General features: G+C 43.3%; 1 protein-coding gene across 1 annotated transcript; it reads right to left on the bottom strand.

Moving 5' to 3' along the window:
* Positions 1-3,010: 3,010 nt before the first annotated feature.
* On the bottom strand, positions 3,011-10,802 carry LOC125399802 (pregnancy-specific glycoprotein 22-like). Its single transcript, XM_048433421.3, has 5 exons — positions 10,742-10,802; positions 9,109-9,468; positions 5,872-6,231; positions 4,303-4,662; positions 3,011-3,288 (listed from the first exon to the last, which is right to left on the bottom strand). The coding sequence occupies exons 1-5, from the start codon at positions 10,800-10,802 to the stop codon at positions 3,011-3,013; spliced, it is 1,419 nt and encodes a 472-aa protein (XP_048289378.2).
* Positions 10,803-11,202: the final 400 nt, after the last annotated feature.

Genomic DNA, 11,202 nt, shown 5'->3' with positions numbered 1-11,202 from the left:
GCAGATTTATGATTTTTCCATAACTTTGGTCACAAGATACTATTGGAACACCTGAACCTCTTGGATTATTGGGTAATGCAAACAGTACACCCTAGGGACTAAAGTAGCAGGGGCATTGTGCTTTCCTTCAAAAAGCAAATAGATTATATCAGGAACTTTGATATGAGCAACCTGTTGCCCCACAAAACAATTTTGTGCAACAATCAATAAATGTCCCTTTGTATGACTGTTCAAGGTTAAGTCCATCAGAAACTGTATCTTCATGCTGCCACACATGCCTAAAACTCTGATCTTTGAATAAACACTTTCTTTCATTGACTCATGAAACACAGAGCACCTGACAATGATGGACCAGTACTTGTGTGAGTGGCCAACCACTAACTTATCCAACTTGAAGTCCATGCCATGAGAGAGAGCCTACACCTAACACTGCCAGAACCCAGAGGTTGGACAGCCCAGAAATTCAGGACAGAAGCAAATATGACTGGAAAAAATTTCAGTGAAATGATTAGTAATGTTCTCTTATACTCATAAGTTGGTGCCCAGCCTAATTGTCATAAGGAAGGCATCATCTAACAGCTCATGGGAGAAGATGCAGAAACACAAAGTCAAACACTTGGAAGCTTCATGGGAACCCCACAGAGAAAGAGAGGATGAATTATGGGTACCAGTGGGATCAAAGACACTATGAGAACATGGAACACAGGATCAATTAAGCAGGGCTAATAGGGGATCACAGAGACTAAAGTGATAATCAGAGACCCTATATGGGTCTGAGCTAGATTTTCTGCATATGAGTTATGGTAGTGTATCTGGGTATTATTGTGGCACTCCTAACACTGGAAGTGAGGGAGATCTCTGATTATTTTACTTGCCCTAGGGACCTTTGTCTTCTACTGGATTGCCTCATCCAGTCCTGTTATGAGGGATTGTGGTAAGTCTAATATAACTTGTCATACCATGTGTAGTTAATATCCCTGGAAGGTCTGCTCATATTAACAAAGGCAACAGGAGGAGTGGATTTGAGGGATAGGAGATGTAGGGGGCTAGGAAGGAATGGAAGGAAGGAAAACTGTGGTTGGGATGTAATATATGAGAGGAAAATATAAGAGGAAAAATGAATGAGATCCCTTGAGTAAATTGGAAGCATGGGAATCATGGGAGAGGGTAGAAGGGGAGGGGAAGGAAGAGAGGGGAGTGGATAAAAATATATAGTTCAATAAAAGCAATAAAAATACTCATGTGCAAGGCCCCATTGTGAATGCCACTCTCAGGATGAAAATAGCATGATCTGCCCTTACATGAAGGACTTTACATCTCTACATAAAACAAACTGTGGATCAAAACTGTTTTGAAACCAGTTATGTCCACAGTGAAACATGGGCAGACCCTTCTTCTCCTCTCGCTCTTCCTCACTCCACATGGATGATTGGCATGCAGGCTCTCCGGGATCAGCAGAGTCCAGCTCTACTGACTCCCTGCCAAAGTTTACGTCAGTTGTCTCAGCAAAAGACTTAGAAAATTTCTAGTCCAAGAAGAAACTGAATGAGTTCACAAGCTGTTTGAATCATGCTTTTTTTATTCTTTTTTTTTTCTTGTGCTGCAAAGTTCCCACCTCATATATACACACAAGCAAAGGCAATTCTTTTAGCTTGAATTTCTCAGGGTCAGAAAGAAGATGAGAGTTTGTCCTAAGTAACACTGTCAGTATCTTTGGTGCCCCCAGGAAGGCATGGCTAGAAGGATGCCAGGGCAGAAATAAGAGGCAAAAAGACTGATTTAGGAGGTTTTAAATTCTAGGAAGGGAGAAGGGGAGTCGGTGCATGATATTACATTCGTAGGTTAAAATCCAGTATTGACAAACCTAGGTGAAGGTATGTGTAGGGAATTAACATATTTTAATTATTATTAAAATAGCACTTTCCCAAGTTGACTGTGGGAGAATTTAGGACACTCTGTCTCAAATAAGCTTGAATATCCCTTTCTCTTTGAAGGTCCCAAGTGTGATCTATTTAATAGACTCATTTTCTGACTGTATGTCCTGCCAAATGGGTGATAATAGCAGAGAGGTAGCTTCTAATGTATCTCAGAGAATTGAGTGAGCTTATGGCTGCAGGAACCAAGGTTTCTGGCTACAAAACTAGATTCTCTCGCTGGAGATCTCAAGAGGTAGGAAAAGTCACCCAATAAACAACAACAAAAAAAAACAGGGCAGTCTTTTCACTGTCCACTGTTCTTGTAGAACAAATAGATCCAGTTATAAAGTATGTCCAGTAGATATTCTATATATCAGAACTATATAGCCAAATAAAAAGTCATCTACCTGATCACTCACTGATATATGTACCCAAAAACTGAGATGTAGTCATGTGATTACATATACACATCACATAAGATTACACACTACAGTGCAAGTATTGGGGAGACATCAAGCTGCTTCAGAAAAAGTGAGCAACAGCTTTCAGAGTCGATGATCCTGAAGAAATTGTCTGGACAGGATTAACCTCCATCATATATTCATTCCTCTGATGTGTTGACATCTGAAAAACTAGTTGCCACCTGCTATAACACTCATAGCCCCTGACAGCAGGCAGCATTGGACTTAGGTAAATCAGTGAATTAGTTAAACATTGAATATATTTGACCAAATGAGGGGATGTCTTTCTCTATGCAAACACTCCATTTTTATAGAAGACTCAAAGCATCCAAAAGTTTGGCAGCTCCTGGAATTAGTTCCCATGAATTCTGATAACTGGCTATATTTGATCCACAACCTAAACTCTTAACTCCTTTCCATTTATTTTACCATAGTGTCTTTATTTTCTTTGGAGACAGACTCAAATTAAATCTTGGCCCGCACTTGTACCATACGTATCCCAGGATTATAGATATAAGTCTCCATAATGGCTATACCTGAGTGATAACTGATCAATTTCACTTTTCTCTGATTAGTAAGTCATTGATTAAAAAAAATACCCCCACTCTGCTGTAGGAGGAGAGGAAAGGTTACTCATTCATCCTGAAACAAGATTGGAAGACTGGTCTTTGAACTGACTCGGTTAGAGACCTCACACCTATACTCTCCAAAATTCTCCAACTGTACAGGATATATTCTGAGTCCACACTTTGTTGGCGACAGAGTCATCCTCTCTGTGAGCTGAAGACTCTGGTTATTGAAGATCCAGCGGATGGAGATATCAGTGTCAGGCGAAACACAGGTGAAGATCACAGATCTCTGTGATGAGACTTTGCCATTAGTGGTTTGCACGAAGGGCTGTTCAACAAACTCTGTGAAGAAAGAGAGGAGGATACCAATGACAGGAGTCCAGAGAGTTAAATGAACCCTTCTTTGGTTCATACTTAATAAAGCCTCCAGGGGGCTGAGCTTGAAGCTGTGATTGTAGACAAATCTTCTGCTTTGGATATGCTACCCAAGGACTCTGTGACCCTGATTCATACACTGTTTCTTGTGACTCAGTTTCCCTGTAATATGAAACACAGTGCATGATCATTGCTGGGTGTATGAGAAAAGCTTAGTTATGAACAATAGTCTGTCCTTGGGATGGGAGTTGTTCACATAAGCAGCATCTGTTATTATTGACCTGCAGAAGAAAATGCCCTAGACTGGACCCATGAAGAGAAGGAAGAGTCTGGAGTAGCTGACTTCACTGTTTCTTCCCTTGGTGCCTTGACTTTCTTCCTGATGGGTCTCATAAACGCATCAGAACAGTAGGCTAGAGGCTTAGACACCTGTCCACTGAGTCTCAGGAGAAGGAGATACAGAAATGGCTTATATAACTGCAGCTGTCATAGCAGTACACAGCTGGTTCTACACGCCTAGGGATTTGGAGAATCAGTAAAGCCTTGTTCCCCATCAGCTTAACAGGAAATCAGAACAGACAGTGACAAAAATCTCCCCAGTATAACCTAGAGTGCAGCCAGGGGAAGTGTTGGAGTCGGGGCTCCTGTTGCTCTCTGTGAGGACCCCATGGCTCTCCCATCCATTGTCTACTTGACTTGCACAGAGTCCATCTTGAAGCTATGTGTATGGTGAGAGCCTCAAGAATTTGCACTGAGGCCAACATCCAGCATACATTCTCCTCTGTGCAAAGAAAGATGGGTGAGGGATTCTGACCTATTGCTGTTTGTCCACCCGCTGTGTGCCCTGCAGTAAGTGCCCACACCCTATGGGGGGGAACACATTGCAGTAGGGAAGACAGCAGGCACAGCCCAGTTCTGACAGTTCAGTGTATGCAGTAAGATAAGCCCCACTCAGCAGCTGAAGGCCACAGAGTCACTTACTGTTTACATGGAATTGCACATAAGCTTTTTCAATTTTGAAGTCACTTTTCAAAATTTCTAGTGTGTACATTCCTGCATCTTTCTCAGTGATGTCCTGAAGCAGCAGGGATCCGTTGGGGTACACAGTCTCTCTTCTGCTGTATTGATTCCCCCAGGTGGTGGTATTCAGGACTCTGTTGCATTTGACAATTTCAAAATATGGGACTCTATATATTGCCCTGTACCAGGTAAAGGCCTGTAGATCTTCTGGAAGATTATGAACTTGGAGAAGAACATTTTCCCCTTCATCAGCATACAGAGGCACTGATTGGATCATGAGTTGGGAAGAGGTGAGAGGGTTACAGCATGGAAAAAGAGAGTCTGGAAGAGGAAAGAAAAAAAAGCTGTCATGTGGGGGTCACTGTACATGGTGAAAAGATGATGGCCTCCATCTTGAGCAGATGGGTTTGCCGCTCACTCTACCTAGAACTGCCACTGTGTCTATGGCACTTAATGAAGGTCAGCAACATGACCTCCTCCATTCCATGTATGTTCTCAACAGTGTCATTTCCTCATTATGAAACTCTCCCTCTCCCCTTGGGCGTCTTGGGTGTCTTCATAGCTGTTCCCTAACTGCTCCAGTCAGACACTGCACACTCATGCACAACGAGGTTTCAGATGATGTCTCCCTTGAACTCAGCATGACTGGGATTTTTCACTTTATAGGTTTTTTCAGTTTCCATGTGTCTCCACTCAACCCCCAACATCACACTATACAAACCCTTGTTTCTCTGCCTGCCAGCCCCCAGGACTGGGTCTGAGTGGGATCTGGGAGCCCCCTGATCTTCAGGAAAAACTCAGGTCTTTAAAAAGGTGTGGGTACCAGACTGTCTGATTTTATGTCAACTTGACACAAATGAGAGTCACTTGAAAGACAAGGCCTCAGTTGAAAATGCCACCACCAGATCGATCTGTGGGCAAGACTCTAGTACATTTTCTAAACCGCGACTTTATATGAAAGGGTTGAGACCACTCTAGGCAGTTGCATCCCTGGGCAAGCCGTCCTAGGTGTTGTAATAGTGCAGTCTGAGCAAGCCATGAGCAGCAAGCCAGTAGGCAGCACTCCTCCATGTTATCTGTACCAGTTCCTGAATTTTATTTATCATGTTCTCAGTATGGAGCTAATATATGCCCCATTTTGACATGGATGACCTAATAATCATTGTTTCCTACCAGTTTTGACAAGAAATAAGAGTAGAGTACTGGAAAAATATTCCCTTTGGTCACTTTAGCCCAGCCTTGGAAAGAAGGCAGACTCAGGCTTTCCCCATTTAGAGACCCATTTAGAGACTGAGATGATGCTAACATTTTAGGATGAATTATTTTCCATCAAGGTCTTCCTTGATACAGGAGGAGTGAGAAGATGGAAGCTGATCAATGGCCATTTGTTTCTATCATGTTTGTCCTGTACTAAATGCACAAACCTCCACCTGCAGGCACAGTACAGAAAGAAAGGAGGCTAGGCCAATCACAGCAGTCCTATGTGTCTAAACCCCACCTAGCACTGAACAATCGCAGAGAACCACTTACTGTTCACGTGGAGTTGTATATGTGCTTCTTCACTTTTCATATCTGTGCTCATAATTCGTAGGGTGTACAATCCAGCATCATTCTGAGTGACATTGTGAAGCAGCAGGGATCCATCACTGTTCAATGTCTCTCTACCACTGTATGCAGGCCCTTTCACACTTGAATTCATGTCTGTTGTGATTCGGGCAATCTCATGGTCCCTAAACACAGACATTCCTTTGAACCAGGCAAAGCCTTGAAGATTCTCCGGGAGATGGTGAATCAGTAGACGAACACTTCCCCCTTCAGCAGGAATAGGTGGCACGGATTCTATAGTGGGCTGGGCAGAGGTGGCATGGCGCCCACAATTCCAGAGGAAATCTAAAAATGAAGAGAGAGAACCAACTAAGTTGGAACTTTTGTGCTTGACTAAGATGAGGCCCTGTGTCATGAGCATCTGTGTCCATTGCTGAGCCTGAGTTTGTGGGGGAGTGTTTCCTGTCCTGCTTGCTGTAGGTCTGCACACAACCTTCAAGTTCTCAGTGTCCCCACACTTGTCATTTCCACTATATGGCTCTCTCTTCATTTGTCAACAATGTCTTGATTTGCTGTCTGCCATCAGACCGCTGCTCACATTTACAGTGAATGATGTTGGGTTGATGCCTGACCAAACTCTTCCCCTATATACGCTGTGTCTTTCCTCTCTGACTTTGAAGTTGTGTTTCACTTGGGGTTGCAGCCAACACTTGAATTTACCTGCTAGCTTTCTTTATTTCAAGTCCATGATCAACTGGGGCATCATAAGAACCATGAGTTATCTTATACTTTAAAAAGAAAATGCTGCCTAGAAAAAACTCAAATACTTGTGGAGACTAAACGAATGATGTCCCAGAATCCTGTATGCTCATGGATTTATTTAAGAAACTCAAACGTTTATGAATACAGTATTGGATCATTCCATTTGCTTTGATTCTTTACCCTTATTTACATATTATACTTGTGTTTGAGTAGTGTAAGGCCTATACTAGTGTGGGTGGATGGGCCAGGAGACAGTATTTAAGTGGAAGTAAGAGGACGTCTGTTCGTCGCTCTCATCTTCTCAGACGATAAAGCAAATGCCCATATCCATTGAACGATGTTAGTGATTCACATCAGCTTGATTTTTTTATGTGCCCATCAAACTGAGAACACCAGTCTTCAGAATATTGTATTCATGTTTACTAACTTTTTGGAAGAATATTTTCTTCTCCACCCTTACTGTTTAATACTCATTGAGAGCATCCTAATGCTGAGCCTCTCTCCAAACTCTATATCTTCTCCTCTACAAACACTGTGACACCTCACATGTCTTTGTGACACCCAGGAGACTCTAGACAGCAGTTCAGTCCTCTCCTCTCACACACTTCCTCCTCATCTGTGGGAAGAAGCCCCTGAGATGTGGTACAATCTATGCAGAGGAGTACAAAGAGGGACTCCATTGTTTGGTTCAGCGGATCTGTTATCAGTATAGCTGTCCAGGATAGCTCCCAAGCTATGCCGCCATTTCCCCATCTGAGCTGACTCTCTTCCCTGGAAGGACCATCTCCCAGAGTCCCATTGCCTGTGAGTGGGTCTGTGATCAAAACATTGCTCTGCCTCTCCACTTCCATTGCTACACCATGTTCCTTTCCCATTCTATCTTTCTGGTTTTGACCCCTAGAACACAGAGTGAAAGTCAAGGGTAATAACCATCCTTAGGACGTGAGATAATAGCAGTTGACCCTGGAACTGTACTCTGCTATGTCCTGGCTGAAGTTTTTCAGCACCAAAATGAAAAAGTCTGTACAGTTATGTGAAAAAGAAACCAAACTGGGCACCCAGACTGCCCTGTGTTTTTGTGCTCAAGTAACAAGGAATTTTTTCCCAGCCGGAAGGTGGCAAAACTGTCTTTGATTAATATTTTTTTTAAAAAAAATCTAATAAAAAAAGAAAACAAAAAAACTGTCTTTGAAGTTCCAAAGGGACCAGGTGAGTGATGTTTGGAAAAAAAAAAAAACTTTTCTCAATGGAGTCACCGTCACACTGGGTTGTGATTGGGGTCAAAGGTCCAGTATGCATCAGGAGTCTCACATCTCAGAAGTGACCTGATTCCTGGAAAAAGGTTGTGAGCTCCTTCATCTGTGCAAGATTTTCAAGACCATGCTCCCACTTCCTCTGTTTGTTGAGCTGTGCAATGGGTATGCCATTGTGCTCTATTTAGTTGACTCCTCTTGGATATTGTCTATTTCCCAAAGGAAACACATAAAGTGAAAAGCAGAACGTGTTCCCACGGCAGTGTAGCAAACATATTAAGCAGCTGGTAGGTCTGAGAATTCTGTGACCCTGATTTCTGGGTCTTTAAAAACAGAAGAGGAGCCAGGCTACTAGATAAGTTCCTGGTTCTGAAAAATACTTTTCTGTCAATTCATTGTGTGTCCTGATAACATCCTTGGTGATCTCTAGGGGAACCACAGCTCATGTCTGGGAAGCAGTCAGATCAGCACATTCTGTAGCCTTTTGCTGCAGGAGAGAATTCCCTGAGCTGGGCGCAGAGGACAAACACTTGTCAGGACAAACTATTTCCTGGGTTCCTCTCTTTAGGGACCATGACCTTCATGTAAAATCTTATTAGCCCAACAGCTCAGTTGGTAAACAGCCTGGAGACCTGATGAGCTAAACTCCTCTCTCTGAAGGAGGTGGCCAAGGTACGTAGCCCAACCACGGCTCTCATAACATTGCCCTCTTTGGCTCCACACATCACAAGACTCGAACTACTAGGGAGCACTGTCCCTGTCATCAGAAAGCCAAAATTCAACACTTATAAAAATCTTCTCATGGATACCTAGAGTTGAATCTGAGACAGAGGTGTGCAGGCAGAGCATGCTGGGCTCCCATCTCTGTGAGGACCACATGTTTTCCTCAACCAAGTACAATATTAATTCCCTCAGGGTCTTTTGCAAGGAAACATTCCTGGTTAGAATCCCTAGAGTCTAGAAAGAGGCTGACATCCTTGTCTGACTTATCCACCATGCATCTACCTCTGTGCAAAGTGAAGTGAAATGAAGGATCCTAATCTATTGCCATTATTCTAAACCATACATACCTGTGCCCTGAACTAAATGCTCAAACTCCAAAACAGGGGCACAATGCATCTGGAAAGTAGGCATAGACCTACTTTCCTATGTGTGTCCAGTGAAATGAACTTCACCCAACTCATAAAGTTCACAACGAATCACTTACCGTAAACATGGATGTATGTGGATGTTGTTGATATGATGTTTAAATACTTATCATAGCTTCGTAGGGTATAGAATCCTGTGTCTTTCTGGGTAACCCTTTTAATCAGCAGGGATCCATTGTAATATATTGTCTCTCTACCACTGTGCAGAGGCCCAGATGCACTTAAATTGATGTGCCGTCCATATATTGCAATTACAGCTTTCATATTTTTTAGTCCTTTGAACCAGACTAAGGTTACAGTCTTCTCCGGCAGATTGTCGACAAGAAAAAGAATGTTATCTCCTTCGGCCATCAGGGGTGGCACTGATTCAATGGTCACAGAGGCAGTGATGGGCAGGTGCCAGAGGGTTAAAAGGGAGGCTAGAGAGGAATTGAAAAAAACCCACCAGTATTAAACAGGTGAGATCATTACTCATCTTCTGGTGTGATTAGGGGTGTGCCCACCCTCCTCTGCAGATATGAGCAACATGACTTTCATTGACAAAGTCTGAGAGTGTTATTAACTCTCGTAGGAATTCTCTGCTCACATGTCTGCCTGGATCCCCCCCAGCGGCCCACATCGCTCCTCACATAGAGTATTTGGTGTGAGGAACAATGCCTCTCTGAACTTTTCATCTGGAGACTCCTCACTTTCTGATTTTTTTTTCTATCTTCCCGTTCTCATTCTAGTCAATCCATGGCTTTACCTTCTGGATATACTGACATCAGGTCCTCAAGAACCAGAGATTTTTGTTTGTTTGTTTTTTTATTTGGATTTGGTAATGATTTTAGTTATGGTTTTTGAGACAGGGATTCTCTGTCCTGTAACTTTCTCTATAGACAACATTAGCCTTGAACTCAGAGTTCACCTGCCTCTGCTTCCCAAGTGCTGGGATTATACAGTCTGAGCCACCAGTGCCCCACCGAACCAGGGATTTGTAAGGGCAGGATTAGTCTGCCCTTCTTGACTGGTTCAGCTCCTAGAAAAGACTCAGGCACAAGTGGAGAAAGGAAAGAAGGAAAGAAGGGATGTGTCTTCATGGATTTCTCTTCACAGTTCTTAGGTTTGGGGCTGATGACAAAAATTGCATTCAAGTGCGAAATAAATGATTATAAATTTACTTATGTAAATATATGTGGGTATTTGTGAAGACTGGTGTCTCCTTGGGCACATATGAAGATGTATGCAACAAATCTGTGTGTAGGCACATAGGTCAGGGTTTGCATGTGTTGGCGCATGCCACAATACCTATGTGGCGGGCAGAGTAGAGCCTGCAGGAGTCTGTTCTCTCCATCCACTGTGTGGGCAATTAGGATCAGGTTGTCATATCTTCACACACTGAGACATCTCGCTAGTCATCCCCGTTTGATTTTGTTGGAAGGGTTATGCTGTTGTGATTGGGAACAGCCATCCTCAGAACATTGCAGACCATATAATTCGCTGTGCAGATGGAGTGTTTGAGACTTTTCTCTTACCATCATCTCCATTCTCTGAGAACTTAGGCTTCTGAGCCTATGACTTCTGAGCCTGTGACTTCTGCCCATAACAGCAAACAGAAACCTTGAGTCTCATCTTGGACTCCTGTCCTCTTTAGGAGACTCCATTCAGCATCTGAGAACCCTTCCCACAAAGTCAGAGAGTGGATACTCTTACCTGTGATCAAAAACCCCTGCCAGGGGGTACACCCTTTGCAGAGAAGCACAGAGGACCCCATCAATCTTCCCACTTGTTGATCTGCCTCTGAGGAGAAGAGCCTCAACTCCAGCACAGAACTCAGACTCAGCTCTTCTTCCTTCTTCTAGGCTGAGATTCTTCTCAGATAGGAGCACTTCCTAGATTATGAGAGTAGGGACTGAATTCAAGGCACTTCTAAATTCCTTCCACTCTCAGTGTTGTCTTGCAACCCTCTCAGCTTGCTTTTATATTTCTCCACCAAGCAATATTTGTTTAGCAACAATTCGGATAAGCAGCCCCATGCCCTCAGGAACTATGACTCATCCCGGGGCTGATGCCTGCTGTGTGTCCTTGCCTTGTGTCAGTCAGCACTAAAGTGGGAACCTCCATCATGTCAGCATGACCTTGTGTCACAGAGACCCAGCTGAGCACCCAGTCTA

This window comes from Myodes glareolus, chromosome 1 (assembly GCF_982192425.1).
Source record: "Myodes glareolus chromosome 1, mMyoGla1.1, whole genome shotgun sequence".
Lineage (NCBI taxonomy): Eukaryota > Metazoa > Chordata > Mammalia > Rodentia > Cricetidae > Myodes > Myodes glareolus.
This window is presented reverse-complemented; position numbering and strand designations above follow the sequence as displayed.

Coding starts and splice junctions, on each gene's coding strand:
- LOC125399802 (XM_048433421.3), bottom strand. CDS start 10,802: ATGGGGTCCTCTGTGCTTCTCTGCAAAGGGTGTACCCCCTGGCAGGGG. Junction 9,469..10,741: donor GCAGGGGTTTTTGATCACAG/GTAAGAGTATCC, acceptor ATTCCTCTCTAG/CCTCCCTTTTAACCCTCTGG. Junction 4,663..5,871: donor TATACAACTCCACGTGAACA/GTAAGTGGTTCT, acceptor TTCCTCTTCCAG/ACTCTCTTTTTCCATGCTGT.